Source organism: Erpetoichthys calabaricus, chromosome 15, assembly GCF_900747795.2.
Source record: "Erpetoichthys calabaricus chromosome 15, fErpCal1.3, whole genome shotgun sequence".
In the NCBI taxonomy this organism is placed as follows: Eukaryota; Metazoa; Chordata; class Cladistia; order Polypteriformes; family Polypteridae; genus Erpetoichthys; species Erpetoichthys calabaricus.
Window position 1 is genome coordinate 81,545,845 of NC_041408.2, and position 20,968 is coordinate 81,566,812.

General features: G+C 40.1%; 1 protein-coding gene across 10 annotated transcripts in view; it reads right to left on the minus strand.

The window, feature by feature from the left end:
• The window catches only part of ltbp1 (latent transforming growth factor beta binding protein 1), a 386,058-nt gene that overhangs the window by 176,538 nt on the left and 188,552 nt on the right, over positions 1-20,968 (minus strand). For 8 of the 10 annotated variants that reach the window (XM_028820637.2, XM_028820635.2, XM_051919196.1 and 5 more), the window contains one exon: positions 9,631-9,855. The exons of the other annotated variants lie outside the window; for them this stretch is intronic. In XM_028820637.2, the coding sequence (XP_028676470.1) occupies positions 9,631-9,855 (225 nt within the window). The remainder of the gene's footprint in view (positions 1-9,630; positions 9,856-20,968) is intronic. 10 annotated transcript variants of the gene reach the window in all.

Consider the following 20,968-nt stretch of genomic DNA (forward strand, 5'->3'; position numbering starts at 1 on the left):
TAGAAACAAACATCGACAGAACGTGCAAATTTTACACTGGCAATGGCTGACTGTCCAAAATCAAACCAAATCTACTTGAGCTGTGAGTGGACAGTCCTAATAACTATAACACACTGTCTTTCACTAATTAAGCATAACAATTATTAACGATTACTGATGAAGGGCAACGTAGTGCAAAAAAGTGACACATAGAACTGCAGTTTAAAATGAAGTTAGACGTATCTAATTTGACAATGGTTTGCCTAGCATGACTATTGTATTCTCAACGCCAGACTTTTTACATGGACGTATTGCTCTGTGGCACACACTGCAGTACATACACTAAAGAAGAGCTGCTTCTAATTACGACAAGTTTATACAATTTCAGTCAGAAGTGATCTGTGCTCTTAATGGCTCATGAAGCACAATCCTGGAAAGATATATTGGGCTGAGTTAACAAATTCTTCTGCTCATTTCTGCCAGATTTTTTTTCCATTATGAACTTTCACAAGGTGTTTGAAATTTGCAAAAGAAAGATTTCCTTTTCACTCCAGGAATCTGTACAGCACTCTGGTGTGGTTTGGAATACTGTACACTGACTAAATGAACATGAAACATTCATTATACTAACCAACCATTCAACTATTTTCCCAGGACAGAATCACATTGGGCTTTGGCCCATCTTGGCAGCACTGGGTGAAACAAAGGAACCAAACCTGAATGGTACCCAAATATATCACGGGGCACATTGATAGATACCAGGCCAACCCAGAGTTACTAAATAATCTCACATAGATGTGTGGAAGGAAATTGGAATATCCAAAAGAAACTTTGCATGAAGGACGATAAAACATATAGACAAGACACAAAAACACCGACTGCTCTGTTAAAAAACCCAAGTCCTTGTTACAGTCCTGCAGCAGGACTAACAACACTACCGTAATGATGTCCAGGGAGCAGGACTCACTCCTGAAGAAAACAGCAAACGGGACTATATACATGGAGTAGGAGACATATCATTTGTACAGTTTCTGTTTTCTTCAATCATCTTGATTAGCAGTTTGCTTTTATTCTCATGGGAAATATGAAGCACCTTCACTTACTAGTTGTCTTCAAGACAGGAATTAAGAAGCAGTTGTCTCACTTCCAGATACATCTACACTGTAAGTTGTAAGCTGATACTTTGTTGCTTATCGGATTGTAAAAATTCAAATAGCATACAAAAATCTGGAACTACTGAAATATGTATTGAGAAATTTGAGAATACCATTTAATTTACAAGGACTATTACAGCAACAGAAAGAAGCAGAGCGATTAAAGATAGATTATGAAAAATGGTATATGATAGATAGATAGATAGATAGATAGATAGATAGATAGATAGATAGATAGATAGATTATGACAGGTGCTATATGATAGATAGATAGATAGATAGATAGATAGATAGATAGATAGATAGATAGATAGATAGATAGATAGATTATGAAAGGCGCTATATGATAGATAGATAGATAGATAGATAGATTATGAAAGGCGCTATATGATAGATAGATAGATAGATAGATAGATAGATAGATAGATAGATAGATAGATAGATAGATAGATAGATAATGAAAGGCACTATAGATAGATAGATAGATAATGAAAGGCACTATATGATAGATAATGAAAGGCACTATATGATAGATAGATAATGAAAGGCACTATATGATAGATAGATAGATAGATAGATAATGAAAGGCGCTATAGATAGATAGATAGATAATGAAAGGCACTATATGATAGATAGATAATGAAAGGCACTATATGATAGATAGATAGATAGATAGATAGATAGATAGATAGATAGATAGATAGATAGATAGATAGATAGATAGATAGATAGATAGATAGATAGATAGATAGGTGTGGTGCACTTCTGCAAGTACTTTGGGGGTCCACATCAATAACAGGCTAGACTGGCCTAGTAACACAAAGGAAATGTAGGAGAAAGGTCAGAGAAGCCCCTCTTGCTTAGGAGACTGTGTTCCTTTAAAGCAGACAGTGACATCTTTTACATGTTTTATAATTCTGTGTGGTGTGTTGGGTCAATAGCGTCACTTCAAGAGAGGCCCCTCACATCAGCAAGCTAATTAGGAAGGCAGGCTCAGTTATGGAGTGCACTTTGGACACACTGGAGGAAGCAAAAAAGGAGACAATGAAGACAAAACTAATGGTCATGATGAACAATGCTGCACATCCTGTCCATGACACATACTACCTTTCTGGAATTTTAGCCAAAGAATTTTTCTGAAGTGTGTCAGGAAACACAGCAGGGACCCTTATATTTGTAAGGCAATACGCCTTTTCTGTGACTGTTACTGTTTACTTGTGTTTAGGTAAGTCAGAAGTTTTTTTCTTATTTGCAGCTCAAACATGGTCTCCGACCCTGGTTAATATTGGTTATTTATGATGAAGGACAGTTTCCTGTTTGCCAAGATTCTGTCAGATGGTAGGGCATCTTTAGGAAGGCAGAAGTGAAGAATGATCTACAACATATCTACTGTAGGTGGTACGCTCGCTCAGACACAGTGGTCCGATTTAATTAGTACTTCTGCTGTCAATATTTCTTTGGATATGTACACTCCTGTCAGACATAAGAGCACAATACTAAAATTTGCAATGGATTTTCCTTGATCTGAATGCTGATAGGCTAAATAACAGACTTAACAGTCTGCTCCGAGCTAATATGTAATCACTACGAAACAAGATGGATGAATCCAGGCTGAGGCTAGCAGTGCATTACAGTGTTAGAGACTATTTTTACTTTTATATTCACAGAAAGTAGGCTTTGAAGTTTAAATAACGGATCCCTCAACAGTCATTATAAGTGGTGGTCCTCCCAGGCGAATGCTGCTGTAGGCGTATCAGCTACACAGACGTGTTCAGCACCACGATCACCTGGGGACCGATAGGCTGATGCTGGTACCTCACTTTTGTGTTTGATATCCATCTCCAGATCACTTGCATCAAACTCAGAGTCTGAAAAGTCAGAGTCCGATTCAGCGATAATACGTAATACGTCCATGGAGTATTTTGCTTTGCACATTTGCTTTAGTTTTGCCAGATGTTGATACCATTTTAGAGGCTGTTTGCTCTTCACTACTCATGCACACGCAGGGAATCCGAGGTCAAATCAGTAAAGCTACGTAACTTTCCTTCAAGCAAAGAGAGTCAAACTAAAATGTAAGGGCAAGTTCTGTCACAGTTTACAGCCGATTACCGTCCTCTACCCCTGAATTTCGACAAAAGTCAACATCAGCCCTGAAAGAGTTAAAATACAGCAAGAGCTAATTACTGTATATACTTACATATAAGTTGGGCCTTGAAACCTGAAAAATCGATCATAAAATTAGACCCCGACTTGTACGCCCGTTCAAAAATGCGACACTAAATTTTTTTTTTACATCTTCTTGCCTCCTCCAATCTCGCACCAGTTTCTCAGACACAGCGAATTTTGTTGCAGCAGCACAGTTACCAATTTCTTTCGCTACTTCAACGACTTTTAATTTAAAACCATCTTCATATTTTCTTCTGATTGAACACTCCATCGTAGATAAGGGATGCTCTTACGATAAAGGTGTATGAGGGAGTGAGATACAAAAATACAAAACAGTGCAAACGTCACTTCGGAATAGTTCAGGTATCACCGTGTGGCCACGTAGGCACAATACATAGAAATAAAAGGCCGTGTGTTCCGTTGGTTCTCTCTCAGGTGGGTGTTAACATAGCATAATCTCTTGGACCAATAGAGTGAGTTTTCCGCATTCGACTTATATGAGCGACATTATAAAATACCAGAAGTTATACGGTAAAATCAAGTCCCGACTCATCCACAAGTATATATACGGTAATACAGTTTTAGAATAAGCGTTTATATTGGGGAAAAGGACATTCTTTCTTCTCTGTTTTTTATTTTTTTGTCTGAAATCTGTTTTGCTAAGTTCAACTTGATTGTATGGAATGTTATTTTCCTCCAATAAAATTAAAAGAAAGGCAAAGCACATCTATAAAAAGTTCTAAATTTCACAGGAACGAGTTGAAAGAGATGTGTAAATAACACCTGGTGAACCTACAGTATATAAGCCAATTTCTCAGCAATGACTAATCTGAAACTTGGAACGATAAAGAAAAAAATAAAATAAAAAAACATTCTGAGAATAAACACTGAAATGAGTATCAGGTGTCTGTAATTCAACTTTGAAGAAGTGATGAAATTGAACTTTCCAGAGAATTTATTTAGGGCCAAGGGCCTCTAGTTTTAGTTTTGGGCCTTCAGAGGAATTTGCAGGTGGACCCTCTTGTGATAACCGTTCTTCTTTCAAACAGAGTGTTAACACCACATTTTTATGAATCATCCCAGTAGTTCAAACTTGAGTCGGATTTCCTGTTTTCACTTACAAATGTGTGTGTTATGATATCAGGGCAGGTTAGGTTAGGTTAGGTTGGGGAGCATGCACTGGTACAGCATGTTGCCGCACCCACCACACGATGAAACAACTCCGGATCCTGGTTGGCAACCCCCCTGGCCAGACACGTGATCCAGTCCCACCCTCCAGAAATGACCATCTGTCTGCCGCAGCTAGGTGTTACGTGGGTGTCCCCCTTGGCCTGGTTCAGCCACTTGGGTCCTCAACAATGAGGATCTTTCAAGCAGGATCACCCTTGGGAAATTGCACCACATGGCCGTAGTGCCGTAACTGAAAGTCTCTCACAATGTAGGTAATGTGCATCATTTGGGACTCCATGAGCATGAAATTGTGATATGGGTTTGCCTTAAATTATTTTCTCATCTTTTTCAGCTCTTTTAGTTACATTTTGGATTGGAATGCTGTTTTTTTGGAGTCGTACAACCCAATTTTGGCATAAGTAGTTGAAAAGAGCTTTCTAATAGTTACATATTGTGACAGACGGCTGGGGCTTCTGCGCAACCAGGATGCCTGAAAGGTGGAAGGACCGGGAGAGGACCAATACCTCCCTCAAGACACGAGAGGGTGCCTGCCTGGGTCACATGTGGGCCACACGTTCGGAGCTGGGAAGTTCCACCCGGTTGGGGCACGTGGCCACCACCAGGGTCTGCCCAGACATTCCAGGAGACATGGTCTGCAGCACTTCTGCTACAACAGGGAGTGCTGCTAGGCCAGGAGGCTAATACTCCCGGTGTGCTTCCGGGTGCTCAGGCAGCACCTCCGACACACCCAGAAGTGCTGCAGGAAGATTGTCAAGAAGTACCTGGAGCACATCCGGCTACTGTATAAAAGGGGCCACCTCACTCCAGTCGGAGAGCCGGAGTTGGGAGGGAGCACGACGAAGCTTACGAGAGAGGAGTGGAGGTGCCCAGAAAACACAAAGTGAAGGAAGAACTGTGAGTGACTAGTGCACTGTTCTTGTTAAAGATAATAAAAACGTGTACGTGGTGTCTGTCCATGTCGAGGCTGGTTCCCACAATATCTTTGATGTCTTTTTTTGACACCATGCTTGTTTTTTTGGGCATCACTATTTTGGGCATCAGTTCCTATGGCATTGCTATGCAACAACCCTCCGAGATACACAGTGCCAACATATCACCACAATGGGATTAAAGATTGGCACCAGTCTAAAGCACTTCCCGGTTATCTGAGTTTATGGATAAACCTGAAGAATTTGCTGCTTTATTATTCATTATCAGTTCTTTAGACCCTTTTTCTGGTTTGGTCTTCGGTTTTGGTTTAGTGTTTAGGATCGACGCAAGATTGATGATGATTCTCAGTTACAACCTCTTGGCTTTTATTTTTTGACGTTTTTTCTCCCAGTCACCTCCTTTATTCAGGTATAACAGTATGTTTTTAAGTTTTAAGTTTTTATTCTTCCAGTCCCTAATGTGGCATCAGGCAGCAATCGACAGCCATCCTGTTAGTGGCCAGCTGTGGCTCATCGTCCCGTCCCATGTTACACCACAAGCTCTGAGGTGTTCCTGTATTGTAGCTCTCCATGACTTCCTGCGTCATCCGCGCCTCTTTTTCCCAACTGACGGTTTCCAGACCATGGCTATACGTGCTGGACGTGTGAAATTGAGTCGTAAGATGTGTCCTGCCAACTTTAATCTACGCTCAGCAATGGTGTCCTGTGGACTCTCTCGTCCTGATCGCTTTAGCATTTCGCTATTTGTTACATGATCTCTCCAGGTTACTTTAAGAATTCTTCTCAAGCATCGCTGATGGAACACCTCCAAATTATGTCCTGATTTTATTGTCATCTTCCACATGTCACTGGTGTATGTTGCTGCAGGCTGTATAATTGCAGAGTATAGCTTCATCTTCATACTAAGGCACAAGGTCTTTGATTTCCAGATGTTGCTCATGCGCCAGATGCCCTGCTCAGTCTTGCATTAATGTCATCATCAACATTACTGTACTTCGCTAGGTAGGTAGGTCAATTTGTTGACTTCTTCTAATACAGTTTGTAGTGCCAGGACAGACTGTGTGCCTCTCTAACCTTGGATTTCTCTCCACTCACAATCAGGCCGACAGGTGCGGCACAATCAATGAGACTGTCTGCCATAGCTCACAGTGTTCTATTGCACTCCTCCAGCAGTGCTGTATCATCGGCGAAGTCAAGGTATGAAGTATTGATATATCAGTTTAGAGGAGTTATCTGCAAAGGATAAGCACCTGAAATCTGCTTATTAAATGACTTGAACACCAGCGCCCAAAGAAACTGCTTCATCTCAGCTCCAGTGAGCAAAAAAAAGCATGAGAGAATCGCACTAGCATGAGAAAGATGTGTTTTTTTTTAAAAAAACTACGCTACCTAAGAGAAACGTTTTTTAAGCTGTTGTGTCTACATTTTACGGAAGCTCTGAACTGCACAACGAGCAAAATAATGGGATCGTACTTGCCTCATGCATATATGAGAATATCTCGTATGAGTGTGATACTTTCATGTACGTACGAGCTGTTTTCATGTTCATCTGTGATACTTTCACATACGTAGGGGATACTTTTACGCATGTCTGGGATACTTTCACATACCGTACATACAAGGTAAAATGAGTCTAAACAAATTACAAAATTGTGCTTTGGGTATCCAGTACATACATGAACACATCTTGTACATGTGTGAAAGTTTCCAGTATGCATGTGAAAACAGCTTGCACGTACTGTCACACACGTGTGAGTAGGAGGCATCTAAAGGGCTTAAGTAATGGTGATACCACATCTGACCAGGGGGCGGCTGGGTGCACTGACTGTCTTTCTCAGTTCCCTGCAGACCTTTCCCGAGAAATCCTGCCAGGTTCCGGTGCCTCCGAAGACCTCACTTCCGGTTCCGGCCCCTTCAATAATGCCACGTCCGGTCCAGACAACGCCACTTCCGGGTCCGGGCCCTTAGACGACGTCACTTCCGGTTCCAGCCCCTCTGATGACGTGACTCCATATAAGGGCCTTTAAAGCCGCCATCTTACCACCAATGAATCAGTTCTGCTTTGGACTCAGTCTTGTGAACAACTCCGTTATTTTCAAAAGCCTTTTGCAGCCAGGGATATTATATGGGTGGCTGCCCCAAACCTTTTTACGATGTCTGGTCTGTGTTTCTATCACAGTACATAAAAGTATCCCGTACATACAAGACATTTTCACGTACGTACGGGGTAGCAGTTATCCCATAATTTTTTTTTATCGTGCAGTTCAGAACTTCCATAATATTTGACATGCTGTAGATAATACATTAAACCAATGAGATTTCTAACATTTTAATTATTATATTGATGTAAAAATATATATTCTTAAATATCTAAGCAACTAATGTAAAAAGTATTTGTTGGGTAAAACCTCTGAAAAACCAGTAGAACCTCTGGTCACGAACATTTCCGAACACGTACAAATCGGATTACGATCAAAAAGTTTGCCTCTGTTCACGACCACACGCTCTGGTAGTGAACAAAGACACTGGCAGCCAGTTTCCCTACGTGCGTTCGTACGCGCCAATGATTTGCCATTCTCCGTTTCCCATTTTCTTTTGTTTGCGTATACAGGGCCTAACAAAGCAGCTGATGTTGCAAACGGCGTTATAATGTTAACCAAGCAGAGGCCTCAAGTGCTGGAAGAGGTGGAAAAACTGTTGCTAGTGTAGTTGAACGAGAAGCAACTTCCAGGGGATAGCGTAAGCGAGTCGAACATATGCCAGAAAGCCAGGAAGATTCATGGCGATTTGCTGAAGAAAAATCCTTCTTCGAGTGGCGAATGTGAGGAATTTAAAGCAGTAGAGGATGGTTTGAAAAGTCTCGCAAGAGAAGTGGCATTTAATTTTTTTTCCCTGTGCTTAAAACTCATAAAGTGTTTACAGCGAGCGGTTTGTAAGGGTCCAGCACAAACTCTTACAATGTTAGTTTTCTGTTATTCAATGTTTTTACATTTAGTTTACTATTATACTGTGCATTCTATGGGATAATTAAATATTTTTGTGCTTAAAAAATATATACGAGGGGGGACCCAAAAATAACCGGAATTTTGTTGTTGTTAGGTTGGTACTTGTAGTACGTGGTTGGGCCGCTAGGGCGATCTAGTTACACTCCTCACAAGTCAGTCTGCCAAGTGCCATCAGTCTGGAAGGTTGTGCTTGTGTTCAGTGAATTTTTTTGTAAAAGTAGTTTTGTGCAAGCGTCGTTTTTTTACGATTGCCGATTATCGTGAGCAACGCGTGGCAGTGAAATTTTGTTTTCTTCTTGAAAAAAGTGTTGTAGAAACTATTGTTAGAAACGGTACGACAACCCTGAACCACCCACCCTACTCACCGGATTTAGCTCTGTGTGATTTCTTTTTGTTCCCTCGGATGAAAAAAGACTTGAAAGGAAGGCGTTTTGCTGACGTCGAAGAGGTAAAACAAGAAACGACCAGAGCATTAATGGGCATTACTTCAGACGAATTTAAAAAATGTTTCGAACAATGGAACAAACGATTAGGTACGTGTATTTCCGCCAATGGAGAGTACTTTGAAGGAGACTAATTGTAGTTTGTACAGAAAATTAAATTAAACATGTTTTAAAAATATTTTTGGGTCCCCCCTCGTATATTTACATACAGTTTGTACGGTCTGGAACGGATTAACTGTATTTACATACAATCTTATGGGGAAATTTACGTTCGGGTCGCAACCAAATTGGATCATGTCAAGAGTTTTGGAACGAATTACGGTCGTGACCAGAGGTACCACTGTATGTACAAAAGTGGAACTTCTCCTTTACACTCTAACTAAAGGATTATTGACAGTTCATGAGTGGGCACAGAGAGAAGTTCAGTGTACAATTACGCTAGGATTACCTGTGGTTATCCTTTACACACTTCAGTTACAGTTATGAGTAAATTAAATAATAACAACTACTTTAAGCCACTTCTGAGAATTGTACAATCGGTTGTGTGGAATAAGGAAAAACACAATTCATTTAACGCACTTTGGCGTGTTACTTCACTGCTTTCCCAAATAACCAAACACAACCGCCGCTGTTTCGTAAGCTTTCATCGAGTATAGTGAGTTAATGGGACCCAGAAGGTAAAGCAGGCAAGAGATGGCGTAAAGCACTGTTATTATTTAAAAGGAGCATAAGTCAGATGGGAGCGGTGTCTCGTTTTCCTCACCTTTACCCAATGCAACCGCCTCCACTTGGTGCCTCTCAGTGGAGGTCAGGGCCTCCACCGGCTCTTCGTCAGCAGGCACAGGTGCAGGAACCTCCACAGGCACAGGCTGGCTAGTCCTGATCTTGCTGTCAGTGTCAGGTAGATTGTTAGGGTAGGCGTTCACCTTTTTGTACGTTCCAACAACTGTGTAGCCCATTCCACCTGGGCAGATTTCCTTGAAGGCAGCTAAAGCACAAAGACAAGCACGCAAGTAAGGACTTGCTGAAATACTGAAGCCACACACTGTATTCTTCATCATTGATTGCTGTGTCGCTGTTTCAGAAAAAAGCCGGTGACCGCACTGTGTAAATATTAAAAACAGTTAAAAGAGGAAAAAAAGGTGCTAGTAAGGACTCCATATAAAAGATCAGATGTCTTTGTTTGGAATAATTTTTGAATAGGAAGAAATGTATAATTTAAATCTAAATGAAAGGCTACAACTAAAGTTGATGCTTAAAACTGACATGAAAGAATCCAAATTAAACCAAATCAAGGATTTACGCTCATAATAAAAATACCTTTTGTTAAAACTGAAAAATTTCAACAAAAGTAAATATTGGTCAGTATAATGTAGAATTATATTTTTTGGACCTCTGATTTGTGATGAGTTGTAAACCTTTACTACACAGAGTGGCCACTCTGACTAAATAACACGCACATAACAGTTCAGTCAGACGCAGCGTTATACACTTTCTGTCTGTCTAGTTGAATGCGTGAGCGTAACTATCGAAGGTGAGGCTGCAGGTGTGTGAGACGTCTCCTGCCTCCGTTTGTCTCCACCATCCACACTATAGATTTTAAGAACAATGCCAGTTTGTGCACTCTGCACATACTGATAGATGACTCTTCGACGGTAGGAGGCATCAACAATTTGCAGGAGAAGCAGCGTCAAAAGATAGAAGAGGATTTTGTTCTGTGGTGCAGGTAAGACTACCCAGGATTTAACATTGCTCTTACGTAATAGTTCGTTGTTGCTTTATTGAGCCACCCTCATTGCAACGGAGGTGATGCAGTCCTATGATGGACCCTGCCATCTGAACAGTAGACTGGTTTGGGTAAACAGAGAGGGGCCGGAGCAGGCTCGACTTCATAAGGAGGTTTAGCCCGTGCCACAGACTGCTCATGTTTTTACCAGTCTATAGATAGATAGATAGATAGATACTTTATATAGTGACAAGTGTGGTGTTCTACACTGTCGTCTTCTTGGGGAAAAATCGGCAGCTATTGGGTTTCCAGCCACCTGAATAAACTGATCAGGAAGTCTTACATGACTAATCCTGCACTCGCTGGTGGCAGAAAAGAGGATTAATAGAGAAGCTATCATGACTAACGCTGCTTCTATTCACACTGCACTGAAGCACCATTAACCACTGGTTCATCCCACCGTAATGTGTTAGGTGGTGTTACTGTGGCTCTGTTTGCCGACATGCATTACATTGCTTACTCCCAGCTTGGCTGTGCTAACAGTGGGCAGTTTTAACAGACCCTCCAGCATAAAGACAGTATCTCTTTATGGACAATACACATTAAATGTATGCTGGGTATCCTGTGAGCTTAATATTGGGTCTTACATGTTATGCTCTGTGTTCTTGCTGTCAGTCTGTCCTTGGTGCAGATATGTCAGTATTAATGATTTGTGTTTGAGTGTGTATGGACAAGACTAAATAGTTAAGTCGCTTTGATTGTAGTACGGTCTTGAATGCAAGATCTGTCTGCTTGAGTGATCAGGCACAGCAATCCTTCTGTGGTCTAGCAAATGGGAAGTGTCATGGATGTGTCCAGAACAGGCCAACACCTGACACTAAATCCAGTCAAAGTTAGCTCTGTGGTGGGATATAAGGTATTGATCTATGGGTTTGATGAGGCCAATACGTTTATTTACAGACTAACAACCTGACAGCTTCAGTCAACTACAAACTGAGACAGGTCAAAAGGAGCACATCAGAATAAACCTCAACTTGCTGAACCTGTCACAGGTAGTTATGGCAGTCAGTAACCGAAATGAGGTCCATTTTTCCCACTGAAAAATACAAATGTATGGCTAGTGGGTATTAACCACCACGGAAGGATTAGAAACAAATTACCCGGCTGGAGACATCTTGAAAGAAATCTTTAAAAAAATGATGTGAGGAGCATTTTATAGTGGAAACACCATAGAGATTCTATTACAAAAAAATTAATATCGCCCTTGGAACAAATAAAGTTTTTATCTATCTATTATATAGTTCCTTTCACATATCTATCAGTATCTATCTAGTTTATAGTGCCTTTCACAATCTATTTATCTATCTATTATATAGTGCCTTTCACATATCTACAGGTATTATATAGTGCCTTTCACAATCTATCTATCTATATATCTGTCTATCTATCATATAGTGCCTTTCACAATCTATCCATATAATTATCTATCTATAATATACTGCCTTTCATATCTATCTATCTATCTATTATATAGTTCCTTTCACATATCTATCAGTATCTATCTAGTTTATAGTGCCTTTCACAATCTATTTATCTATCTATTATATAGTGCCTTTCACATATCTACAGGTATTATATAGTGCCTTTCACAATCTATCTATCTATATATCTGTCTATCTATCAAATAGTGCCTTTCACAATCTATCCATATAATTATCTATCTATAATATACTGCCTTTCATATTTATCTATCTATCTATTATATAGTTCCTTTCACAATTTATCTATCATATAGTGCCTTTCACATCTATCTATCTATTATATAGTTCCTTTCATATATCTACCAGTATCTATCTAGTTTATAGTGCCTTTCACAATCTATTTATCTATTATATAGTGCCTTTCACATATCTACAGGTATCTATTATATAGTGCCTTTCACAATCTATCTATATATCTGTCTATCATATAGTGCCTTTCACAATCTATCTATATAATTATCTATCTATCATATAGTGCCTTTCACATCTATCTATTATATAGTTCCTTTCACATATCTACCAGTACCTATCTAGTTTATAGTGCTTTTCACAATCTATCTGTCTATCATATAGTGCCTTTCACATCTATCTATCTATCTATCATATAGTGCCTTTCACAATCTATCTATCTATCATATAGTGCCTTTCACAATCTATCTATCTATCTATCATATAGTGCCTTTCACATATCTACCAGTACCTATCTAGTTTATAGTGCCTTTCACAATCTATCTATCTATCTATCCCAGTGAATTTCAACAATGTGAACTGAGATGGTGACGGAATGTTGTGGGATGCATTTAAATAATACACGTTGGGTCCCTTGATATGAGTAGAGTGATATTTGAATGTCACAGAATATCTCAAAAGTATTGCAGACTATCAGCAGTGTATCATTTTCAGCCAGCTAATCCTCCATGTTAAAAGGCGAAGAAATTGCTTTAAAAGTTTCAAGAACATAGCAGTGAATTCGGCATTTAGGGAAGAGACAGTCACCACCACACCACTATTTAATGTGCTACAGCTCTAAGACACACATTGAGTTAACAACTTTAAACGAAACCTGGAAGATGAATGCTGTCTTGAAGACAACTGGGGGCACGGCTCGCTTTTAGGTAGCTCTACATAATAAAGTGACCACTCAGTGTATATGTGCAGTGAAAGTGACAAAAAATAAAAATTCTCCAGCAAGGTACAGCAAGTGATGAAGAATACAGTAAATCATTAACAGCCATGGCACATAAACATTCATAAAAAGGCCGGTTCAGTAACAGACCTTTTTACTTTAATATATATATATTTATTAATCCATTTGCAGTACATTACAATTAAGAAGCATGCATCAAACTTAGGATTTAAGGTCATTTACATGGGAAGTGTGCACAGCACTGCAGAGAGAAAATAAAATTGGATGAAGCCAGTGAAACATTAATGGAAATATGACTGTATTATTTGCTGCACAGTGAAATGTTAGTTTAGTTAAAATTAAAAGTTATTTGCTCATTACATGTAAGACACAGAAGAAATGGCCTCAGCTCTCTGTTTTTCACAACCATATTTGTTATGTTTGCCTACTCTATTCTGAGAGACTCCCGATACCCCAAGAGTTGATGATGATATCAGTGATAGGCTCCAAATTCTGTCTGATGTCTGATGCTGACATGGTGTGCTAGTGAATCTGTAGTCACTTCATATTTTCAACTTACTCAACAAGGATACCTCCACTTACACTGTCTTTTAGGGATTCATTTCTCCCAGCCATTATTGTTTTACACCTGAATCAATTAGCAGAGCAGAGAATCAGAGTTTAGTTCTGATGCAGTGGGCACAAGGCAGGAACCAGTCATAAAAGGGTTAGTGGTGTGGCATACTCACAGACGTGATGGGCCAATAAAACAAAATCACTAGTCAGCCTAACAGCAAGTCTTTGGTCTGTGGGAAACAGTCACTGGAATACAAGGTGATGTAAACTAAACTGGGAGCAATGGTTACAACATTAGGCATAATGACTCTGGGCCAAATTAAAGTTGCCAGTCAAAATACCAGCAGCACTGGACGCTCTTGCTTCTTACTTAACAATGACAATAGCACCCCACAAATAAGCAGCAGTATAACCTGCCTGGGCTGCAGAAGTTCTTATTAAGGCCAAATGGTTAAGTACTCTTGTGTCTTCTGAACAACAAGACAGTTGGCACAACATCTCAGATTAGGGATGAGCCCCAGTGTTTTGGTGCAGTGACAGGACAGTGAAGCTGGGTGCCCTTATCTTCAGCTAGTAAAGTCGATTATTTGTTAATTCCTTACCAAGTGCCAGGGGTCTGATCCCAAGGGTTAATCCAACTTTCTGCTTTTGTAGGTTGGACTAACCAATAGGAAAAGGGGTTGGATTATTTTTTTGTAGATAGCCATTTAGCAGAGGATGGTGGGCAACTTGAGATCTTCCATTCTTTATACAAAGGACTTCCACCGATGGAAGAATGAAGGAAATGCATACTGATGAGAAATGAGGTGTGCTGAACCTCACAAGTTAACACTGATGTGACACCTGAACTACGACCTTGCTTAACAACAGAACCGACAGCATTATATGCTCTGTGCACCTGTGTACATGCTTTAACGTTATGTCCGACTGCCTGCCTACATCAAAATATACAAATCTGAGTGTCAGTCAGTCAGTCATCATCATCCAACCCACATATCCTAACACAGGGTCATGGGGGTGTGCTGGAGGCAATCCCAGCCAGCACAGGGCACAAGGCAGGAACAAACCCTGGGCAGAGCGCCAGTCAACTGCAGGGCACACACACACACACACACACCAAGCACACACTACGGACAATTTAGGATTGCCAGTGCACCTAACCTGCATGTCTTTGGACTGTGGGAGGAAACCCACACAGACACGGGAAGAAATGCAAACTCCACACAGGGAGGACCTGGGAAGCGAACTCAGGTCTACTTACTGTGAGGCAGCAGCGCTACTACTGCACCTGTGAAGAGTGTAGGGTGTTTTAATCAGAAGCAGACAGGGTGGGCATGCAGGAAGCTTGTGATAGCTTTGACAGTTTAAATCAAATATTCAATGAAAGACGATTCTTCACACAATTATCCCAATTGGATCTTTACAAGGAGTTCAAGCTTAGACTGGCACTAATGGGCATTATGTTGTGACTGTCTTAAGTTTATTTTTATTTAATTCCTATTTGACTCATACAGTTAGGTCCATAAATATTTGGACAGAGACACCTTTTTTCTAATTTTGGTTCTTTACCACAATGAATTTTAAATGAAACAACTCCGATGCAGTTGAAGTGCAGACTTTCAGCTTTAATTCTGTGGGGTGAACAAAACGATTGCATAAAAATGTGAGGCAACTAAAGCATTTTTTGAACACAATCCCTTCATTTCAGGGGCTAAAAAGTAATTGGACAATTGACTCAAAGGCTATTTCATTGGCAGGTGTGGTCAAGTCCGTCGTTATGTCCTTATCAATTAAGCAGATAAAAGGCCTAGAGTTGATTTGAGGTGTGGTGCTTGCATGTGGAAGATTTTGCTGTGAACAGACCACATGCGGTCAAAGGAGCTCTCCATGCAGGTGAAAGAAGCCATCCTTAAGCTGCGAAAACAGAAAAAACCCATCTGAGAAATTGCTACAATATTACGAGTGGCAAAATCTACAGTTTGGTCCATCCTGAGAAAAAAAGCAAGCACTGGTGAACTCGGCAACGCAAAAAGACCTGGACGACCACGGAAGACAACAGTGGTGGATGATCGCAGAATCATTTCCATGGTGAAGAGAAACCCCTTCACAACAGCCAACCAAGTGAACAACACTCTCCAGGGGGTAGGCGTATCGATATTCAAGTCTACCATAAAGAGAAGACTGCATGAAAGTAAATACAGAGAGTGCACTGCAAGGTGCAAGCCACTCATAAGCCTCAAGAATAGAAAGGCAAGTTTGGACTTTGCTAAAGAACATCTAAAAAAGCCAGCACAGTTCTGGACAAACATTCTTTGGACAGATGAAACCAAGATCAACCTCTACCAGAATGATGGCAAGAAAAAAGTATGGAGAAGGCGTGGAACAGCTCATTATCCAAAGCATACGACATCATCTGTAAAACACGGTGGAGGGAGGCAGTGTGATGGCTTGGGCGTGCATGGCTGCCAGTGGCACTGGGACACTCGTGTTTATTGATGATGTGACACGGGACAGAAGCAGCCGAATGAATTCTGAGGTGTTCAGAGACATACTGTCTGCTCAAATCCAGCTAAATGCAGTCAAATTGATTCATGATACAGATGGACAATGACCCAAAACATACAGCCAAAGCAACCCAGGAGTTTATTAAAGCAAAGAAGTGGAAAATTCTTGAATGGCCAAGTCAGTCACCTGATCTTAACCCAACTGAGCAGGCATTTCACTTGTTGAAGACTAAACTTCAGACAGAAAGGCCCACAAACAAACAGCAACTGAAAGCCGCTGCAGTAAAGGCCTGGCAGAGCATTAAAAAGGAGGAAACCCAACATCTGGTGATGTCCAGGAGTTCAAGACTTCAGGCTGTCATTGCCAGCAAAGGGTTTTCAACCAAGTATTAGAAATGAACATTTGATTTCCAGTTATTTAATTTGTCCAGTTACTTTTGAGCCCCTGAAATGAAGGGATTGTGTTCAAAAAATGCTTTAGTTGCCTCACATTTTTATGCAATCGTTTTGTTCACCCCACTGAATTAAAGCTGAAAGTCTGTACTTCAACGGCATCGGAGTTGTTTCATTTAAAATTCATTGTGGTAATGTACAGAACCAAAATTAGAAAAAAGTGGTCTCTGTCCAAATATTTATGGACCTAACTGTATTTCTGAACACTTTTGTAAGTATTGTCTGTTTTTTAGGATAATGAATGCAATTCTGATACTAGACTTCTGTTTAATTTCGACATTGATAAAATTCATTTGCAACTTTATCTGGAAGCATTTTGTTTTTGTGGACATTACATCTTGTGATGCAGTTGTTGTGGCATTGCTGCTGTCATCTAGTTGGAGATTGTGGCTTTTGACGTCGTACAATTCCACCTTATCCTGGGCTGTCAGTGGACAGAGCAGTGAGAAAAGTTTGACCACATGGGACAAGGAAATGAATCAAAGTTAAAGTCTGACAAAGGGTCACTATGGAAAGTTGAAGAGTACACTTTCACTGTTAACCAGGAATTGTAGTCAAGGATTTATAATAAGAGACACAAAGACAGGGGTCCACAACTCTGATCTTGGAGGGCCGCAGTGGCTGCAGGTTTTCATTCTAACCCTTTTCTTACTTTGTGACCAGTTTTTGTTGCTAATGAACTGCTTTTCCTTTGATTTTAATTGACTTGTTTTCTAAGATTTGTTTCCCTTGAATTTCTTCATCAGTCCTCTGAATTGCTTCATTTCTTTCCTTAAAGAGAAATGAAATGTGAAGTGAGGGAGCCAACAGAAGATCAGCTGAGTCAGGGCCTCAAACTCCAACCAGTTTCACTCCAACCAGTTGCTTCATTAGGCACAGATTCTTGTTGTTAATAAAACACGTTTTCTAATTTTGTGGCTTGTTGCTACTCTTGTGGTGCATTAGCAGACATTTCCGAAATTGTTGATTTTCTCTTTTCTAAGAGCTCAGTTAAAATGTTTTGTGGACCTGAGCAGATCAACATCTCTGAGACCTTCATCTTTCTTTCTTTTCAGATATTGTATGATGAACACCAGTTGTTTTGGCTCATTTTGTATCTCATTAATTGTTTGGCTGTTAATTAAGGAAAAAGAAACAATTAAGGGTCCTGAGTCTTCAAGAGCAACTCAATTAAAATGAATTCAAAAGAAGTTAATTAGCAGCAAAAACAGGTCACTAATTAAGAAAAGGGTTAGGATGAAAACCTGCAGCCACTGCGGCCCTCCAGGACCAGAGTTGGGGAGACCCCTGCACTAACAAAAGACTCGCACGCAGGAATTGTTGTTGCAAGCTATCCAAATCACGGATGGAAAGTGAAGTAGCATTTAAACCGCTGTGCAGATGGCGACAAATCTTGAGAAATATGGAACCACAACTCTTGGCAACCAAATACAGCATCCCAGGAATGGAAGCCCATGAAATGGCGGCACTCATAAATAAAACTGTACAAATAAAAAAAAAAAAAGAACTTGAAACATTCTATAAGACACAAACAGGGTTGCCAGATTTCCAAAATCACAGATCGGAACAGTCACCATTTCGAGCAACCAAAAAAAAAAAAAAAGATAATTTTAATTAAATTATAATTATAGATATATAAACCTGTATTACCTAAACATATAAGTATATGTAAATAAGTACATATATAGAAGAGAATGGGTATGTTTGATATAATTTGTAACATGTTTTATGTTTCATATAAAACAAGTAGACCCCCACGAAGTCGCGGTTCAGAGTTCGCGGCCTCAGTCGTTTGCGGATTTTTCCTTAGAACACTAACTAATAATTGTTAGTGGAAACCGCAAATATCATCTGCAATTTTTTATGGCTTTTTTCGAGGCAATACTGTGCTGTAGAGAGAACAGGAAGCAACCGTAGAGAAAAAACGGGGCTTGTGATGGTGAAAGTAGCCAATCTGAGAGCGTTAGTCATTTCTCCTTGCTGCTGATTGGCTGCTGCTCTGTGACGTGTCTCCGGCAGATGCAGCCCAGCATTCCTGTATCGTAACAGTTTACCGCGTGTAGCTATCACGAGTGTTTTGCTGAGTGTTCTCATGTTTTTTCGTTTTGTTCTTCTTAATGCCCTAAGATGCCACCCAAACGCCCTGCACCTTCTAAGACTTCTGGCAATGAACCTAAACGGCAGAAAAAATTTAAGACACTCCAGGCGAAGGTTGAACTACTGGATTTGCTCCTGGAACTAAAAATTTATGCTGCAGTAGCCATCCAAGGAGCTTTACATCCTCTGCTTTGCTGTGCAGTCATTATCTTCATTACATGCCTTCATCGTACTGCACAGCTAAGTCATCATCATCATCTTCAATCAATATCATTCATTATTGGTTAGTACCCATACATTTTACTGTATTTTTATTAAATTAAGTTAAATTATTATGTATTTACCCTACTTATACCAAAGAAAATGACAGCGCACACCAAAGAAAACGCGCTTGCATCAATTACAGTACATATAGGGGTAACATCAGTATTTTACATTCTAGCACTGCGGGAGACATAGCAGTACAGTACGGTGCAGTAGATGGGTTTACTTTAAAATTCGTTTTTTTTTTTGGTAATCCCACAGTCCAAAGATATGCAGGTTAGGTGGATTGGCGATTCTAAATTGGCCCAAGTGTGTGCTTGGTGTGTTTGTGTGTGTCCTGCGGTGGGTTGGCGCCTTGCCCAGGATTGGTTCCTGCCTTGTGCCGTGTGTTGGCTGGGATTGGCTCCAGCAGACCCCCGTGACCCTGTGTTCGGATTCAGCAGGTTAGAAAATGGATGGATGTATTAAGCTGAGTTTGAAATGAAATTAAAGTGTTTTGGGGGCATATTTAGGGTTTAAACTATAAAAATAGGTATTTTTTTTGAACACATCCAAAATTCGCAGTTTTTGTTTTTTTTACAATTCACCGGTGCTCTAGGAACGTAACCCCCGTGAATTTCGGGGGTCATCTGTATATGTAAATAGAATGCAGACTTGCAGATACAACCTGCCTAGTTAGTTGAATTGTCTTTATCAGTATCACATATGTTCACGAGTAGCCATGATGAGCACGACGACACCAGCACACGAACACACGAGTCAAACACTTGGATTCAGCTGATTGTTACAAATTTTACTTATAAAAGGTGGTACGCCAGGCCATCTACAAAAATTTAGCAAGCCTCTTTAACTAGATATTCAATATCCATCTCTCCATTATCCAACCCACTACAGGGTGACGGGGGTCCCACTGCAGGGCGCACACACACCAAGCACAATTTAGAATCGCCAATGCACCTAACCTGCATGTCTTTGGACTGTGAGAGGAAACCGGAGTACCTAGGTATTCAATATAAAAATTAAATGAAGATTTAGGATATTCAGAGGCAATGCGGGACTCAGGATTTGTCTGTTGAACTCGGGACAGTCCTGCTCAAATTGAGACATCTGTGTGTGTGTCCTACAATGGGACTGGTTCTTGCCTTGTGTCCAGTGCTAAAGGGACAGACTAAAATTTCAGAAAAAGTATTTTTTTTCTTTTAACAAATCACTGTATAATAAAATCGCAACAATAACATGTTATATTAAACCTTTGATTATAACAAGTACATACATCATTTTGATTCACATATTTTTATCTATATATAGCAATTCTTTGTCTTTAGGCAGCAAAGCGAGTGCAGACTTTCAACTGAACCAGTCAATTAAAACAATAGTCTAGAACTAAAAACATTGAACAGACCTAAGGTTTGTTAGATGGCATCAAAAAGGGAAGTCAGAAAAGGGGCAGGTTTCTATTATATTAACAAAAAGAACAAACTTATGGACAGCTCATTTTCAACCCCATCAAGAGTTTGCAGAGTGAGTTGAATCGAAGTAATTATATATCACAGATCGTTTGAGCAGTGGACTCTATATTTTTCACTGGACTGTAGTTACCCCTTTCATGCAGCCATCTAGCAAACAAATGCCAGGTCTTCTTTCATTGGCCTTATGAGTTACATAAGCAATCTGACAGTGATGTTAAGATCTCAGAATTCATGAAGGGGCTTAATATCATAATAGCAAGATATTTTGGAGTGAGCATTAGACAGCAATTTGGCTGCACTTCAGTTCTACGCTTTGTGCCTACTGTGTGGTTTGCATGTTCTCCC